The sequence below is a fragment of the Nematostella vectensis genome, chromosome 4 (assembly GCF_932526225.1).
Source record: "Nematostella vectensis chromosome 4, jaNemVect1.1, whole genome shotgun sequence".
Taxonomy (NCBI): Eukaryota; Metazoa; Cnidaria; class Anthozoa; order Actiniaria; family Edwardsiidae; genus Nematostella; species Nematostella vectensis.
In genome coordinates this window covers 12103013-12122307 of record NC_064037.1, presented here as the reverse complement: position 1 = coordinate 12122307, position 19295 = coordinate 12103013, and the positions used below count along the sequence as shown (strand labels likewise).

The window sequence follows — 19295 nt, the reverse complement described above, 5'->3', positions numbered from 1 at the left end:
TTGACACAATAATCTTCATGTCGAGGTCAGTCAGATTTTTTAGGTGCAGCTTTGTAATAACCTCGCAACTTCCTGTGGATCGATCGATCGTCGTCTTTGTGAGGCTCAGCCGAAGTCCGACGCGTTTGGAAGACCCACAAGAAGCTGGATCACAGCCATTCGACTAGAGCTTTACACCATAGCGAGTTGGACAAAGTCTAAAGTCGAATCATCATTGTGTCTGCAAAAACTGAGGCTGAGCTTTAGAAGCATCAGCTTGTTTATAAACCTACTGAGCTGGCTTTTTACTGGTAATAATATCAGACCAAAGGTATTTCAAAGACCAAATTGTAATGTGGTAAATACGGCCTCTACTTTATTAACACCTTCTATAATTTATATACTGCCAAAATATAATTAAGAACGCTATGAAATTTCGCACTCAATATGTTATTGTATATGCGTATGCAAGTTGATGTTCCTTTAAAGTTGCTACTAAACTGAAAGTGAGTTACGCAAAACTTTATATAATTTGACCACGTGCAAAACTCATGAGCTTGCATATTTAGACGTCTCGTGCGAGAGATTTCGCTGTAGAATCAAGCATACATTAACACTTTTAACCTAAGTGACGATATATAAAAACAGCGTTTAACGAATACCGACGTACTTATGGCATCTGCCGTAATTATTGTTTCTAGAGAACTATTTAAGATTCTTTTATATTAAGGCTTTTTGAGCATAAGAAGTAAACAAAATGCTTGATCTGTTCAATGCTTACTGGCTGCTTGTTATTTAGATAGCGAGAATATTACTTTGTTCGTAAAAGATATCAGGGTTCTAGGCGATAAGTAGCCTAGTGTTGGCGCCTGGCTGAACCACAGGGTGACGTAATCAGATTAAGATGACAAGCGTTATTTACAATGATTGTACCAAAGGTTTTACTATCTACCACATCTATTATTTGCGTTTCTTCTATTCTCTCGTCTTTTCTTTCTCGTAGTCTTTTCTTGCGTCTATGGTTGTATCAGGTTGTACAGAACACAGGATAAATGCCTTCCACACTTCAATGAACTTCAAATCCTGTTGATAAATGTCGATTAAATAGAGTACCGGTAAGGGTTCCGATGGGATAATAAATACTCTGCGATTTCCTTTCACGAATAGGGTTGGTGTGACGACCTTTCTTGCTAGAAAATTAATGTCTGCAACAATTAGAAGTCTTCTTATAGAATATCAGAATACTTCTAATATTTATTTATTCGTTTTTCAGTATGGGGCTGTATATTATTGTCGCCGGTCTTTTGGTCTTGCTGAATTCCGAAAGAGGTAGAGTATATCATCCTAGCATAATATAGCCTGCTAGCCGGCTCTCCTTCGGGGTTATTCGGAAATGTTTTGTTTTTAGATATTGGGAATCTAGTGACGCTCGCGAAGGCCGACGCCGAGGTGCGCTGGGGCGAGTATGATGATTTGACAAAGTTATTGCGATATTTCTTTTTTTGATTTGCCCACTCGTCTCTGGATATAATATTAAGTATAAAATTTAGTTTTTCAGAGAAGAAATTTTAGACTGAATATTATTCACATTCAAGGGGTTGCGACATGTTTGAGTGAAAAGTCGGTGAAAGCCCCCCACCTCCCCGTTTTACTTCAAAAAGGATGGAGCCCCCTATGTCCTCCGCCTATACCAGCAGCGGTGACAAAAAAAAAACATCGCCAACAGCAGCAAGACAAATAACAAAAACAAACAAAAAACAACAACAAACGCCGCCTATACCAGCAGCGGTGACAAAAAAAAAACATCGACAACAGCAGCAAAACAAATAACAAAAACAAACAAAAAACAACAACAAACAATAACAACAAACGCCGCCTATACCAGCAGCGGTGACAAAAAAAACATCGACAACAGCAGCAAAACAAATAACAAAAACAAACAAAAAACAACAACAAACAATAACAACAAACGCCGCCTATACCAGCAGCGGTGACAAAAAAAACATCGACAACAGCAGCAAAACAAATAACAAAAACAAACAAAAAACAACAACAAACAATAACAACAAACGCCGCCTATACCAGCAGCGGTGACAAAAAAAAACATCGACAACAGCAGCAAAACAAATAACAAAAACAAACAAAAAACAACAACAAACAGAGACAATAACAGCAACAAATAACCATTTCCAATTTAAAAAACAATCACAGCAGCCCCCCCCCCCTCACCATCGAAAATTCCTGCCCCTGTATGCCGTAAACTTCGACATGACAAGAGATTTTGCCACTGCATCCATTCCATTCCTTACATTATTTATTTCCTGCCCTACCACAATCCAAAATACGCTCCCTTCCCCATTCCTTTTAATATATATTTTATTCCACTGTAGTAATTTTTATTCCATTTTTGGTTTCCACTTATTTTCTTTTTTCTTATAGTTTATTACATTTTATGTGTGGACTTCCGGTGTGGGCTGCTGCATACTAGAATTATAGAATTATTTGTTTTTTAAATCTATTTTTTTATTATTTTATTTTGTCTAGTTAATGGATTTTTCTGCACCTTTGAGACGGATACTTGTGGCTTCGTACAGTCCGAAAATGACGAGTTCGACTGGGTGCGCATTTCCAGGAGGTTTTCGTTGTTACCGGTTAGCCCAAGAGGTACGTAACTGCAGTTCTCAACATTGTGCGATATCACAGCGACGATACTGCTGGCTTTCGTTATCCCGAGGTGTGATTGGAAATAGGGGACTTGGGCTAAGAGATCACGTAACCTTTTCGGTGGAAAATTCAAACCAAAATAATCAAGCAAATAAATAAATAAATAAATAAATGACTGCGCCCGTCACACCAGAGTACGACGAAAAAATAAAATCTTTAACTTAAATTAAGCGCTGAATATGCTATTATGCATTAGCTTATGTCCTATGCCAGAGAGTCACGTGATTTCTAAGCGAAAGTTTCCCTTAAATGTTCAAGTTGCCATGGCAAAAAAAGTAGTCCATTATGAGATTCAGGGAAATAAATTACCACCAGGTTGAAATGGCGTTCTTAAACAGAGAAGCCTTGCTCCCCTATCTTACGTTAGCCTTTCGTCGAGACGTCTGTTCGCAAAAGCGTCCACTTCTGCTTAAACGCTTAACGTAACGTTGTATTGCTTTTAGCGTATATGTATGCCAGGCGAGGTCTGCGAAGCTCACCCGGTGATGTGGCACGGATGGCGACACCAGCAATCACCCCAACGAGCCTCTCCTCGTGTCTGAGCTTCTCCTATCAGATGCAAAATAGAATGTCCGGACAGCTCATAGTACTTATCAAAGTTGGTTTGAACCCGCCCGAGATCGCCTGGTCTCTAACGGGTTACCAGGACCGACGGTGGAGGCGGGCAACGGTACCAATCAACATCACCACGAATGCCACGGTGAAGGTTAGTCACGTGACGGCATGTTTTTGCATGGGGGGGGGGGGGGGGCGAAGCTACTATTAACATCACCACGAATGCAGGTGAAGTTTAGTCACGTGATGGCATGTTTTTTTATGGGGGGGGGGTGGGGCATTACCAATCGTCATCACCTCAAAGCTACGGTGAAGGTTTGTCACGTGATGGCATATTTTTTTATGGGGAGGACGAGGGTACCACTAACATCACCACGAAAACCACGATGTAGGTTAAGTCACGTGATAGCATGTTTTTTTATTGGGGGGTGGATGTGGGGCATTACCAATCAACATCACCTCAAAGCCACGGTGAAGATTAGTCACGTGATGGCATAATTTTTATGGGGGGTACGAGGGTACTATTATCATCACCACGAATGCCACGGTGAAATTTAGTCACGTGATGGCATGTTTTCTATGGGTGGGGGGGTTGGGCATTACCAATAATCATCACCTCAGAAGCCAAGGTGAAGGTTAGTCATGTGATGGTCGACGGTACCAATTAACATCACCACGAATGCCGCCGCGAGGGTTGGAACTTGTTAACAACAAAACAATAAAGAAAATGATAATAATATTATTTATCTCTTTAAACCCTTCAATGCATTCGGATAAACAAGATTATCATAGGCGAAAAATGTGATTTTTTTTAGGATAGGTCATGTCTCTCCTCTAATGGCGGACTACTTATGACCCTACCCCTTTAATTTTTTTTTCATATTAGCAAATGTGAAGTTAATATGCCATGGTGTACCATATATAGCTTTTGATCCGGACTACTTATGACACTACCCCTATAACTTTCTTTTCATATTACGCTCTTATCTATTACGTCATATCCTAGGCTGTTATGTATACGCTCTTATCTAGAACTACCCATTTTTTCATATTAGCAAGGGCTAGGTCAATTTGCCATGGTGCACCTTATATCTTTTGATCCGCGCTTCTTAATACTTAAAAATAACTCCCCTATACAATAGTAAAATAGTAGCTTACGCTAATACTACCCCTTTAACTTTTTTCATATAAGCAAGAGATAAGTCAACATGCCATGGTGCACCTTATACCTTTTGATCCGGACTACTTTATACTTAATAAATTATTCCCCTATACAATAGTATAATAGTAGCTTACGCTAATACTTCCCATTTAACCTTTTTAAAGTTAGCAAGGGCTAAGTCAATATGCCATGGTGTGCCTTATTTTTTGGTCCACTATGCTGCAGGTTTATTTTGAAGGCGTTGTCGGAGTTATGAATTGGGCAAGGATTGGAATTGATGACGTCAATGTGACATCAGATCCGTGTAATCTATCACCAAGCTTCGCCGCACCGAAAAAGATCCCAGAAGAAGGTACCGGACTACACAATATGCTTTCCTAAATGCATAATCATCGTCATATGTCATCATCATCATAGTTGTTGTCAAATGACATCATCATCATAGTTGTTTTCAAATAACATCATCATCATCATAGTTGTCCTCAAACAACATCATCCTCATAATTGTCGTCAAACAACGTCATCATCATCATCATATTTTTTTGTCAAATAACATCATCATCATAGTTGTCGTCAAATAACATAATCATCATAATTGTCCTCAGGTAACATCATCATCATAGTTTTCCTCAAAAAACATCATGACTTTCATAATCCAGGGGAGTAGCCAGAACTTTTAATTGGAGGGTCCTCAAAAGACCCTTCTAAGGCATTTTACCACTGTATTTCAAATAATGTCCGACACGTTTACTGTATTTTTAGCTTCTAGAGGGGAGGGGTGGGCCTCTGTGGCCCCTCACCCCCTGCCATCATTATCATAGTTGTCCTCAGATAACATCGTCATCAACCACATATTTTTCAACTAACTGCATCTCTTCACCCTTCATATTATTGCCGCCACCATTGACAAAAGCTCACGTTTTGATATTGACAATGTTTTGCCCTTCAAGTGCCTGGATCTCTATACCCTTCATGTTATTGCCGCCACCAATGACCAAAGCTCACCTTTTGATAAAAACAATGTTTTGCCCTTCCAGTGCCTGGAAGCTGCGACTTTGATTACAACTTGTGCGGCTACTCAAACAGAGCGCCCACAAAGTTCAAGTGGATTCTTAACCGGGATGCTACACCCTCGGACCAGACGGGACCAACAAATGACCACACAACAGGGCTAGGTAATGACCACACATGGGGGTGAGGTAATGACCACACATGGGGGTGAGGTAATGACCGCACATGGGGACTAGGTAATGACCACACATGGAGGCTAGGTAATGGCCACACATGGGGACTAGGTAATGACCACACATGGGGGTGAGGTAATGACCACACATGGGGACTAGGTGATGACCACACATGGGGGTGAGGTAATGACCACACATGGGGGTGAGGTAATGACCACACATGGGGACTAGGTAATGACCACACATGGGGGTGAGGTAATGACCACACATGGGGACTAGGTAATGACCACACATGGGGACTAGGTAATGACCGCACATGGGGGTGAGGTAATGACCACACATGGGGACTAGGTAATGACCGCACATGGGGGTGAGGTAATGACCGCACACGGGGACTAGGTAATGACCGCACATGGGGGTGAGGTAATGACCACACATGGGGACTAGGTAATGACCGCACATGGGGACTAGGTAATGACCGCACATGGGGGTGAGGTAATGACCACACATGGAGGCTAGGTAATGACCACACATGGGGGTGAGGTAATGACCACACATGGGGGTGAGGTAATGACCACAGATGGGGGCTAGGTAATGACCACACATGGGGTTGAGGTAATGACCACACATGGGGACTAGGTAATGACCACACATGGGGACTAGGTAATGACCACACATGGGGGTGAGGTAATGACCACACATGGAGGCTAGGTAATGACCATACATGGGGGTGAGGTAATGACCACACATGGGGACTAGGTAATGACCGCACATGGGGGTGAGGTAATGACCACACATGGGGACTAGGTAATGACCGCACATGGGGGTGAGGTAATGACCACACATAGGGACTAGGTAATGACCGCACATGGGGGTGAGGTAATGACCGCACATGGGGGTGAGGTAATGACCACACATGGGGACTAGGTAATGACCGCACATGGGGGTGAGGTAATGACCACACATGGGGGTGAGGTAATGACCGCACATGGGGGTGAGGTAATGACCACACATGGGGGTGAGGTAATGACCGCTCATGGGGACTAGGTAATGATCGCACATGGGGGTGAGGTAATGACCACACATGGGGACTAGGTAATGACCGCACATGGGGGTGAGGTAATGACCACACATGGGGACTAGGTAATGACCGCACATGGGGGTGAGGTAATGACCACACATGGGGACTAGGTAATGACCGCACATGGGGACTAGGTAATGACCGCACATGGGGACTAGGTAATGACCGCACATGGGGACTAGGTAATGACCGCACATGGGGACTAGGTAATGACCACACATGGGGACTAGGTAATGACCGCACATGGGGGTGAGGTAATGACCGCACATGGGGGCTAGGTAATGACCACGCAGGGTATGTTGGGTATGTTTGCAGAGTCAAATACTCGGTCCTTCTCCTATCTCCTATGTATACGCTTTTATCTATTACGTCATAGGTTCTTATATATACGTTGAGGCCACGGGTGGAAAGCAAGGCGAAATGGCACGGCTCTACAGTCCCCTTCTTCAAGCAAACGCCACGTGTGTCACGCTTTACTACCATATGTTTGGGGCAAGTATGGGGTCCTTTAACATCTACGCTGATACCAACAGCACAAGGACGTTGCTATGGACACTCTCGGGTAACCAAGGGCAACGCTGGCAAATGGCGCAAGTCCCTATCAACTACACTGGAGAAACAATACAGGTGAAGTCAAACAGCTCTTTAAAATGCGTTATTTCGTTTACGCAAGCGCTTTAGACTTCTCAATGTCTATAAAACTTGGGGAAGAAAATCAGCGAGTCTTGATTCACAGCTGATTCTAATAAATATTTGCAATAGTCGGTAATGATTTTATGCTTAAATAAAACGTGAAAAATTTCACGTTTTTCCTGCGATTGACAATATTTGCAATAGTCGTTGAATTTTTACTCTGTGCTAAAATAAAGTGTGAAAATGTTCACGTTTTTCCTGCGATTGACAATATTTGCAATAGTCGATGAATTCTTACTTCGTGCTAAAATAAAGTGTGAAAATGTTCACGTTTTTTTACGCGATTGATAAATTGTAAAAGTGTTTCAATGCTTGAATCATTCCAGCTATTGCTCGAGGGTGTCAGAGGAAGTGATTACACGGGGGACATCGCTGTGGATGACATCGTCGTATCGACAAATTCATGTGATGTGTACCCGCAGTGGGCCAAGCCGCAGACCAACTCCACCGTGTCGGTGGAAAGTAAGTGCTGTTAACAAGTGAAATGTCCAACTGAGAAAACAACTCAGTTATTGCAACACATTGGTATCTCTATAAATAATAAGTCACCCAATAAAACTCAATCTTAATCTTTATTTAGGTCAGACCGAGACTAGATTTGTTAATATAGAAATTGTTATGCAATTACAGAGCAGTAGCAGGTCATTTCCTTATAATTTTTATAAAAGAAAATTATTGGTCATTTCCTTATAATTTTTATAAAAGGAAAGTTTTGGTCATTTCCTTATAATTTTTATAAAAGAAAAGTTATTGGTCATTTCCTTATAATTTTTATAAAAGAAAAGTTATTGGTCATTTCCTTATAATTTTTAAAAGGAAAGTTATTGGTCATTTCCTTATAATTTTTATAAAAGAAAAGTTATTGGTCATTTCCTTATAATTTTTATAAAAGAAAAGTTATTGGTCATTTCCTTATAGTTTTTATAAAAGAAAAGTTATTGGTCATTTCCTTATAATTTTTATAAAAGGAAAGTTATTGGTCATTTCCTTATAATTTTTATAAAAGAAAAGCTATTGGTCATTTCCTTATAATTTTTATAAAAGAAAAGTTATTGGTCATTTCCTTATAATTTTTATAAAAGAAAAGTTATTGGTCATTTCCTTATAATTTTTATAAAAGAAAAGTTATTGGTCATTTCCTTATAATTTTTATAAAAGAAAAGTTATTGGTCATTTCCTTATGATTTTTATAAAAGAAAAGTTATTGGTCACTTCCTTATAATTTTTATAAAAGGAAAGTTATTGGTCATTTCCTTATAATTTTTATAAAAGAAAAGTTATTGGTCATTTCCTTATAAGTTTTATAAAAGAAAAGTTATTGGTCATTTCCTTATAAGTTTTATAAAAGAAAAGTTATTGGTCATTTCCTTATAATTTTTATAAAAGAAAAGTTATTGGTCATTTCCTTATAATTTTTATAAAAGGAAAGTTATTGGTCATTTCCTTATAAGTTTTATAAATGGAAAGTTATTGGTCATTTCCTTATAATTTTTATAAAAGAAAAGTTATTGGTCATTTCCTTATAAGTTTTATAAAAGAAAAGTTATTGGTCATTTCCTTATAATTTTTATAAAAGAAAAGTTATTGGTCATTTCCTTATAATTTTTATAAAAGGAAAGTTATTGGTCACTTCCTTATAATTTTTATAAATGGAAAGTTATTGGTCATTTCCTTATATTTTTTATAAAAGGAAAGTTATTGGTCACTTCCTTATAATTTTTATAAATGGAAAGTTATTGGTCATTTCCTTATATTTTTTATAAAAGGAAAGTTATTGCCTATTTCCTTATAATTTTTGGAAAATATTGGGGGACACGTGCCCCAAGTGCCCCACCCCTGCTACTGCCCTGAATTATATAACTATTGAAAGTAATTAAAAATAAAACGTTTTTTTTCTCTCAGAGCCCAAGGAGGGGTCAGTGCGATTAGTGAATGGCCCCACCCAGTATGAGGGGCGGGTAGAGGTCTATCACGCTGGACATTGGGGGACCATATGTGACGACAACTGGGATATGAGCGAAGCTATCGTCATTTGTAAGATGCTGGGATATCCAGGGGCAGAGTCTGCGCCGAGGTGAGCACAAGACTGGCTGTTTGTCCTCCTGTTTGTGGCAAAATAACAACAACAAAAAGCACTTTAAGACTCGTCGTAGCTTAAGTATTTTTTTGATTCATGCTACAAAGGTATAGGTAATGCTAGATTGGATGCAAAGATGGTGTCCTAGGCTACTGCTCATTGCAAGATGATTTTGTATAATTCTTTATGGGAACTCGTATGACCAGGCCATAGTAGAACAACTCTCCTCTCTCTCCAAAGCAACTTTTTGTTATATTTAGTAATTGTAATCAGAAAAAGCTTTTTATTGGTGCAAAATTCTAACTTTCCAAATCGATTCCTGCCCATTGAAAATTATCATTGTTATTGATATATGTATAAAGGATTGATTTAGTCCCGGAGTGATGCGGATTGATTGCCTACTTTCAGTTCTAGGCTACACCCAACGATGGATAGTAGTATTGCGGAAAACTCGATTCATCTGCTAGTTGGGATTTTAGTTTATATCCTGCAAGCAGGCTAAATTGCTGGTTCTACTCAACCACAGGTCGGCAGCTTATGGAGCAGGGACTGGCACTATCTGGCTTGATGAACTTAACTGTAATGGAAGCGAGACGAGCATTTCACAGTGTCGCCATGCGGGCTGGGGCAAGAACAACTGCGGTCACAGTGAGGACGCTGGGGTCGCTTGTCTAAATGGTCAGTACCCTTTCAATACCAATGTTTACGTGTCGTAACACCAGGTTTTCATGTTGAAGGTTCTCGTAAGGCCAAGTTCTCAAATGGCTCCCTACCGTAATGTATGGTTTTCATATGGTCGTCAGCCGTAATGGCAGATTTTCATAATGGGGTCGCAGTCTTATTGGTCAGTACCCTTTCAATACCAATGTTTACGTGTCGTAACACCAGGTTTTCATGTTGAAGGTTCTCGTAAGGCCAGGTTCTCAAATGGCTCCCTACCGTAATGTATGGTTTTCATATGGTCGTCAGCCGTAATGGGAGATTTTCATAATGGGGTCGCATGTCTTACTGGTCAGTACCCTTTCAATACCAATGTTTGCGTGTCGTAACACCAGGTTTACATATTGAGGTTTCTGGTAAGGCCAGGTTCTCGAATGGCTCCCTACCGCAATATCTGATTTTCATATTGTCGCTGGCCGTAATGGCAAAATTTCATATCATGATATCCTGGGGTAATACTCGGATTTTATATAGTAGTCTGGTGTTATGTCGGGTTTCCACATTGTGGCCACTGTTTTTAGACTTTAGAAATCGTCACCTATTGATTGATAGAGCCAGCTTGACAGCCTTTATTCCGGGTTTTCTTATAACCGTCAACCAAAATACTGCGTTTCAAACGACAGTCTAACTCTATGGATTCCTGCCTTCACTTTCATAATAACAGTTTGTTAATCGCCAAAATAATTTTTCCTTGGCATATAATAGGGATGGATCATGGGTAGAATATGGTGGTGTTTGCCTTACGTATCTACTTGATTCTGTAACAGGAGGTTCGCGACCAGTCACGGGTAATTGCTCGTTCAACTATGCGGATCTCTGTGGGTACAAGAACGAGCCGTCCGGACTGGACGACTTTGATTGGACAAGACAGAGAAGAGCCACGCCCTCATCAGGAACAGGCCCAAACGGAGGCGCGCCAAACGACAAAGGTAGAAACCCCAGTTAGTGCTGTTCATTGACCACGTCTTAGTAGTAATGCTTTTAGCTCGATTATAGTTAAGTATATTTCCCTGGTAAATACGACACAATTAGCAGGGTCGTGAAGTATGTTAAGTATTAAAGTCGGAGGTTTATTAGAGACATAAAATCACTGATGCTTGTCATCTCGAACGACAAAATGTTATAGCTACAACAACTAAGTGTACCATTTATTTGTTTTCTACTTCTAGGAGGTAGGTGAAGCGTATTACCACCACTAAAAGCTTTTTGAAAGGGAGAATTTGCGCTAAAAGGGAGTATATTATCCTCATACCACAATGCTAATAATTATAAAATAACCGCTATATACCACCATAAGAGCATCTAGGTATTGGTGATGTACTATGATAGTAACCACAAGTACTTCTTTGTGTCATTAATCATTTGTGATCATGTTTCACTTTTAGTATCAACTAAATTCATTCACCTATCGTTATCATTGGCGATAACAACTCTGATTAAATGGACACTACTCCCGCACCAAGTAAAATAATAATGCCATGTCACATTGAAATCACGTTAAAAGCGTTTTCTTCCATCTACAGAAGGTAGGTACTACAGCACAACTACCTCTGCAGCCAGCGTGCCATCCTCATTCAATCAAAGGGAGTATAAACCCAATTGTTATCCATTTGTAACCTCTGATCGACTAATTCCCGGCGAGAATGAGGTGAACTGAGACACACATCTTTACTTTAGCAATAGTAGCGCAGTTTGCAGAGCGTTTAGAGTAGATTTTTCACCTTAATTGCTGAGGTCAAACATCTAACAATAACTTGTGCAAACATCATTGCCAACATTTGTTGGAAAACAGGCAAAAAACAAAACATGCAAAAACATATGATCAATAATGCGAAATGCTGTGTGCAATGTTGAATGATGTTGTAATAATTGCTAACCACTTACACCAGCGAATAATACGAATAACATACAAATAATTTAACATTTTTTTGTTCTTTGCAGGGTATTACATGTACATCGAGACTTCTGGTTCAAGCCTGGTGGTCAACTCCAAAGCACGCCTGAACAGCCCAAACCTCCCTGCCAACGTTACGTGTATGCAGTTTTACTATCACATGAGAGGTTCAACTATAGGGCAGTTGAATGTTTATGTCAAGTACTTTGGATCCAGCGATGAGAATCTTGTCTGGAGCTTAAAGGGCCAACAGGGAAGTACTTGGAAGAAAGCAAGCTTCGGCCTGGATTCAAAGAAACCCAAGGTAATAGTCGACTTGAAGACATGTGACTTTTTGGGTGGCAAACTCGCGCGCGCTTTTGCTTTTAAATAAACAACCACAAAAAGCCAATTATTCAGCTTTTATAAATCAGCCTGAAACTTTCCATGCCGGGAGGGGCTTTCTTTCATTGAAATAATTTTTTCGTCCAATCCAATTGCGGAACTTTTTGGACTTGTATGTAGTGGTCTACATAGCCTGGTATAATCGATTCAGTCAATTCGTTATTATACAAATTGTTCCTTTTAGTTCACGCCCTCGAGATCGAAGTTCAGATTGAAATCACGTCACGCCCTAATTAACTTATGCTCTGACTGCCTATGAACATATGAAGTATCTTCTCAACTCCAATATCCCATTTAGCCCCCTCGACAAGCTACTCCTTTTGGGATTCCTGTGGAAACGAGAGGAAGAGGGAGACTAGGAATATGACAGAGCGGGGGCTGTTTATTTTTACTCGTTCCGAGTCCCCTTTCTTCGATACAGGTATCTCGATATCTTAAAAGAAAGCTAAAAAGGAGATCCTTTAAAAGGAGGCTAAACCTTTTTTTTCTAATAGGATCAAGATCCACATCTATATTTGACTATTTTGCGCTCCCGAACAGGGCACGAGTAAAACACCTGTTTTTTTTTTCAGTGATAAACTTAGATATTTAATTTTCTAGCAAATACCTCAAGATGCTTAATTTCAGGTGGTGATCTTTGAGGGTCTCCGAGGCACAGATTACACCGGGGATATTGCTATCGATGAGATAACGGCAACAACCAAGGGATGCCAACTACAGCCGAGTGGCGCTAAACCGAGCCAAAACTCTTCTCACACAGGTACGCTTCTATGGAGAAACGGCCGGCTGATGAGAAAACCGTGGGCCATGGGGAACTCAACTTATCATCATTTCTGTCCACTAGGTCTAGAGGGTAGCGTTCGATTACGCAACGGCCCTAATTCCATGGAAGGCAGAATTGAGATTCTCCACAATAACGTGTGGGGTACGATATGCGATGACAACTGGGACGACATGGATGCGACCGTCGTCTGCCGCATGCTAGGATTTGCAGGCCCGTCCAAGGCCGCGTCTGGTGGCAAGTACGGGCCAGGAACCGGACAGATCTGGCTAGATGAGGTTGGATGTAGCGGAAGAGAGTCATCATTGTTGCAGTGCAGACACAGGGAATGGGGGTCCAATAACTGTGGACATAGCGAGGATGCCGGGGTCGTTTGCTCCAATGGTAGGTGGTATATATGGCCTTTCATTGAATGAAAGTAATTTGGCTGATGTCACTTTTCAATAATGATATCAGCTCTTACTCCTGTGATGATTTCATCTTTCCCTGGTTGTAATCTTCCGGAGTGATATAATTTTCACCTGGTTATGACATTATTTACTAATGCCATCTTCCCCTGATAATGTCATCTCACCCTGATGATGTCATCTCACCCTGATGATGTCATCTTCCCCTCTACCCCTGATAATGTCATCTCACCCTGATGTCATCTTCCCCTCTTCCCCTGATAATGTCATCTCACCCTGATAATGTCATCTCACCCTGATGATGTCATCTCACCTTGATAATGTCATCTCACCCTGATGATGTCATCTCACCCTGATGTCATCTTCCCCTGATGTCATCTTCCCCTCTACCCCTGATAATGTCATCTCACCTTGATAATGTCATCTCACCCTGATGATGTCATCTCACCCTGATGTCATCTTCCCCTCTTCCCCTGATAATGTCATCTCACCTTGATAATGTCATCTCACCCTGATGATGTCATCTCACCCTGATAATGTCATCTCACCCTGATAATGTCATCTCACCCTGATAATGTCATCTCACCCTGATAATGTCATCTCACCTTGATAATGTCATCTCACCCTGATGATGTCATCTCACCCTGATGATGTCATCTTCCCCTGATAATGTCATCTCACCCTGATAATGTCATCTTCCCCTGATGTCATCTTCCCCTCTTCCCCTGATAATGTCATCTCACCTTGATAATGTCATCTCACCCTGATAATGTCATCTCACCTTGATAATGTCATCTCACCCTGATGATGCCATCTCACCCTGATGATGTCATCTTCCCCTGATAATGTCATCTCACCCTGATGTCATCTTCCCCTGATGTCATCTTCCCCTCTTCCCCTGACAATGTCATCTCACCTTGATAATGTCATCTCACCCTGATGATGTCATCTCACCCTGATGTCATCTTCCCCTCTTCCCCTGATAATGTCATCTCACCCTGATGATGTAATCTCACCTTGATAATGTCATCTCACCTTGATAATGTCATCTCACCCTGATGATGTCATCTCACCCTGATGATGTCATCTTCCCCTGATGATGTCATCTCACCCTGATGATGTCATCTTTCTCGATGTCATCTTCCCCTCTTCCCCTGATAATGTCATCTCACCTTGATAATGTTATCTCACCCTGATAATGTCATCTCACCTTGATAATGTTATCTCACCATAATGATGTCATCTTCCCCTGATGTCATCTTCCCCTCTTCCCCTGATAATGTCATCTCACCCTGATGATGTAATCTTTCCCTGATAATGTCATCTCACCCTGATGATGTCATCTCACCCTGATAATGTCATCTCACCCTGATGATGTCATCTCACCCTGATAATGTCATCTCACCCTGATAATGTCATCTCACCCTGATGATGTAATCTTTCCCTGATAATGTCATCTCACCCTGATAATGTCATCTCACCCTGATGATGTAATCTTTCCCTGATGATGTCATCTCACCCTGATAATGTCATCTCACCTTGATGATGTCATCTCACCCTGATGATGTCATCTCACCCTGATGATGTCATCTTCCCCTGATAATGTCATCTCACCCTGATAATGTCATCTTCCCCTGATGTCATCTTCCCCTCTTCCCCTGATAATGTCATCTCACCTTGATAATGTCATCTCACCCTGATAATGTCATCTCACCTTGATAATGTCATCTCACCCTGATGATGTCATCTCACCCTGATGATGTCATCTTCCCCTGATAATGTCATCTCACCCTGATGTCATCTTCCCCTGATGTCATCTTCCCCTCTTCCCCTGACAATGTCATCTCACCTTGATAATGTCATCTCACCCTGATGATGTCATCTCACCCTGATGTCATCTTCCCCTCTTCCCCTGATAATGTCATCTCACCCTGATGATGTAATCTCACCTTGATAATGTCATCTCACCTTGATAATGTCATCTCACCCTGATGATGTCATCTCACCCTGATGATGTCATCTTCCCCTGATGATGTCATCTCACCCTGATGATGTCATCTTTCTCGATGTCATCTTCCCCTCTTCCCCTGATAATGTCATCTCACCTTGATAATGTTATCTCACCCTGATAATGTCATCTCACCTTGATAATGTTATCTCACCATAATGATGTCATCTTCCCCTGATGTCATCTTCCCCTCTTCCCCTGATAATGTCATCTCACCCTGATGATGTAATCTTTCCCTGATAATGTCATTTCACCCTGATGATGTCATCTCACCCTGATAATGTCATCTCACCCTGATGATGTCATCTCACCCTGATAATGTCATCTCACCCTGATAATGTCATCTCACCCTGATGATGTAATCTTTCCCTGATAATGTCATCTCACCCTGATAATGTCATCTCACCCTGATGAAGTAATCTTTCCCTGATGATGTCATCTCACCCTGATAATGTCATCTCACCTTGATGATGTCATCTCACCCTGATGATGTCATCTCACCCTGATGTCATCTTCCCCTCTTCCCCTGATAATGTCATCTCACCCTGATAATGTCATCTCACCCTGATGTCATATTCCCCTGATAATGTCATCTCACCCTGATAATGTCATCTCACCCTGATAATGTCATCTCACCCTGATGATGTCATCTCACCCTGATAATGTCATCTCACCCTGATGTCATATTCCCCTGATAATGTCATCTTCCCCTGATGATGTCATCTCGCCTTGATGATGTCATTTCACCCGAAATATGTCATATTCCTTTAAATTTGTCATCTCTCCTTAATGAAGCCCGCTACCCCTGAATGCGCCATCTCTTCCTCATTAGGTACGGTCGATAACGAGTGCACACAGTATCGTAACCTGTCCAGTGCAGACCGCTCCATGACATATGTTTCCGGTTCTCTGAAGTGTGACAGCAAGTCAAGTGGCGCTATTGTTGATGGCTTATGGTACCGTTTTGTTGGCGCCGCGGGAAACATGATGCCGAATAGCTGTGTACCGACACACAGGTGTAACACCCATGCTCCTGGATGGCTGCAAGGAGGTTAGTCATTTATCATAGACATTTGATGTCAATCATTTTTTACAGACATTTGGGAAAAAACTTTCATTACAAACATTTGAGGTTAATCATTTATTACAGACATTTGAGGTAAGTCATTCATTACAGACATTAGAAGTCAATCATTCATTAAAGACATTTGAGGCCAATTATTCATTACAGACATTAGAGGTCAATTATTCATTACAGACATTAGAGGTCAATAATTCATTTAGACATTTGAGTTTAAACATGCATTACAGACATTTGAGGCCAATTATTAATTACAGACATTATAATTTAGGCATTCATTACGGGCATTTTAGTTTAGGCATTCTTTACCGACATTTAAGGCCAATCATTCTTTACAGACATTTGAGGCCAATCATTACAGACCAAATAGAGGGGCCAAATAGAGGTGGTATTTCTAGGCGTTCCTTCAATCGGTTTGTCACAACAGAAGTGTATTTTCTCTTAAATAGCGGTTCCCCTAGAATGTACCGTGTTCCTGGGAAGGAGCTGTCCCTAGTATAGACGTGACACTTGAATAGAAGGTTTCCCGAAAGAGGAATACATTGTCCCTTGAATAGAGCTTTTTCTTACATGTATATATCAATTTAACATTTCTCTTCCCAAGAAAAGGCGTGCTACAAGAAATAACCCGTTTTATTTCCTGCCGTTACAGATCACCCATCGGTTGAAGATAACGCCGTTGCAAGGAAGGTCTGTTTCCACTGGAGCAGTAACTGCTGTAAATGGAACGTCCTTATCCAAGTGAAAAACTGCTCAGGATTCTATGTCTATCGTTTGAAACCACCTTCAACATGCCAGCTTCGATTCTGCGGGAATGGAGGTAAAGTGTCCCAACCCAGATAATCCATGTATGCCATATCTTCATCTAACTTTCTGTTTACTTCTTTGCAGGTTTGACTACACTACCTACAACACCACGTAAGTTAATATCAGATTCATACGAATTTTCACTTGCTACGTAAGAGATTTTGTGTGTTACGACTCTTCACATCGCCGAGTTGACTCTTCACAATCTCCGAGTTGACGCCTTCGGGGCAAAATTCTACAAATGGCTGGCACGTTTAATGAACACAAGTATCTAATGGAATTTTTGCAGCTCCTGGTCCCGAGATGGTTCGTCTGGCCGGAAGTTCCAGGAAGCACCGCGGACGAGTGGAAATTTACCATAATGGCGAATGGGGCACGGTGTGCGATGACTCGTGGGATATCCGCGACGCGAATGTCGTGTGTCGACAGTTAGGCTATCAAGGTAAGTGCACAGAAGTTATTGAACAGCTAGTTTCTGTTATAAGGCCGGATAATTTTACTAGTTGAGCGTCCGTATTTTCTCGAGCTCCGTTTAGGCGCGGCCGCAATGTCAGACTTAAAGTCTGTATAAACTTAAGGCGTAACCAGTGCCAGACTTAATGTCCTTATAAAGTTAAGGCGTAGCCAATGCCAGACTTAATGTCCGTATAAACTTGAGGAGTAGCCAATGCGAGACTTAATGTCTGTATAAACTTGAGGCGTAACCAGTGCCAGACTTAATGTCCTTATAAACTTGAGGCGTAGCCAATGCCAGACTTAATGTCTGTATAAACTTGAGGCGTAGCTCGTGCCAGACTTAATGTCCGTATAAACTTAAGGCGTAACCAGTGCCAGACTTAATGTCCTTATAAACTTGAGGCGTAGCCAATGCCAGACTTAATGTCCGTATAAACTTGAGGCGTAGCCAATGCGAGACTTAATGTCTGTATAAACTTGAGGCGTAGCTCATGCCAGACTTAATGTCCGTATTAACTTGAGACGTAGCCAATGCCAGACTTAATGTCTGTATAAACTTGAGGCGTAGCTAATGCCAGACTTAATGTCCGTATAAACTTGAGGCGTAGCTAATGCCAGACTTAATGTCTGTACAAACTTGAGGCGTAGCTCATGCCAGACTTAATGTCCGTATAAACTTGAGGCGTAGCTCATGTCAGACTTAATGTCTGTATAAACTTGAGGCGTAGCTCATGTCAGACTTAATGTCTGTATAAACTTGAGGCGGTGTCAAACGTTATGTCCGTATAAACTTGAGGCGATGTCAAACGTTATGTCCGTATAAACTTGAGGCGTAGCTAATGCCAGACTTAATGTCCGTATAAACTTGAGGCGTAGCTCATGCCAGACTTAATGTCCGTATAAACTTGAGGCGTAGCTCATGTCAGACTTAATGTCCGTATAAACTTCAGGCGTAGCTCATGTCAGACTTGATGTCTGTATAAACTTGAGGCGTAGCTCATGTCAGACTTAATGTCTGTATAAACTTGAAGCGTAGCTCATGTCAGACTTAATGTCCGCATAAACTTGAGGCGTAGCTCATGTCAGACTTAATGTCCGTATAAACTTGAGGCGTAGCTCATGTCAGACTTAATGTCTGTATAAACTTGAGGCGTAGCTCATGCCAGACTTAATGTCTGTATAAACTTGAGGCGTAGCTCATGCCAGACTTAATGTCCGCATAAACTTCAGGCGTAGCTCATGCCAGACTTAAAGTCCGTATAAACTTGAGGTGTAGCTCATGTCAGACTTAATGTCCGTATA

The 19295-nt window shown here is 41.2% G+C and overlaps 2 protein-coding genes across 3 annotated transcripts in view; one reads left to right on the top strand and one right to left on the bottom strand.

The window, feature by feature from the left end:
* Window positions 1-19295, top strand: part of LOC5516586 (MAM and LDL-receptor class A domain-containing protein 1) — a 38443-nt gene continuing 19148 nt past the window's right edge. Inside the window, exons 1-19 of one of the 2 annotated variants that reach the window (XM_048727061.1) lie at window positions 1-310; window positions 1253-1308; window positions 2524-2643; window positions 3147-3409; window positions 4646-4772; window positions 5458-5595; window positions 7062-7312; window positions 7705-7840; window positions 9281-9452; window positions 9982-10133; window positions 10943-11104; window positions 11699-11701; window positions 12117-12373; window positions 13081-13213; window positions 13298-13618; window positions 16482-16700; window positions 17383-17550; window positions 17622-17648; window positions 17827-17979. In XM_048727061.1, coding sequence (XP_048583018.1) covers window positions 1254-1308; window positions 2524-2643; window positions 3147-3409; window positions 4646-4772; window positions 5458-5595; window positions 7062-7312; window positions 7705-7840; window positions 9281-9452; window positions 9982-10133; window positions 10943-11104; window positions 11699-11701; window positions 12117-12373; window positions 13081-13213; window positions 13298-13618; window positions 16482-16700; window positions 17383-17550; window positions 17622-17648; window positions 17827-17979 — 2857 coding nt within the window. In that variant the 5' untranslated portion in view covers window positions 1-310; window position 1253. The remainder of the gene's footprint in view (window positions 311-1252; window positions 1309-2523; window positions 2644-3146; window positions 3410-4645; window positions 4773-5457; window positions 5596-7061; window positions 7313-7704; window positions 7841-9280; window positions 9453-9981; window positions 10134-10942; window positions 11105-11698; window positions 11702-12116; window positions 12374-13080; window positions 13214-13297; window positions 13619-16481; window positions 16701-17382; window positions 17551-17621; window positions 17649-17826; window positions 17980-19295) is intronic. The other variant, XM_048727062.1, reaches the window with a different exon arrangement.
* The window catches only part of LOC116620708 (DNA repair protein RAD51 homolog 4), a 48947-nt gene continuing 30636 nt past the window's right edge, over window positions 985-19295 (bottom strand). The window contains exon 12 of the mRNA XM_032386364.2: window positions 985-1062. The gene's annotated coding sequence lies outside the window, so the exon portion shown is untranslated. The remainder of the gene's footprint in view (window positions 1063-19295) is intronic.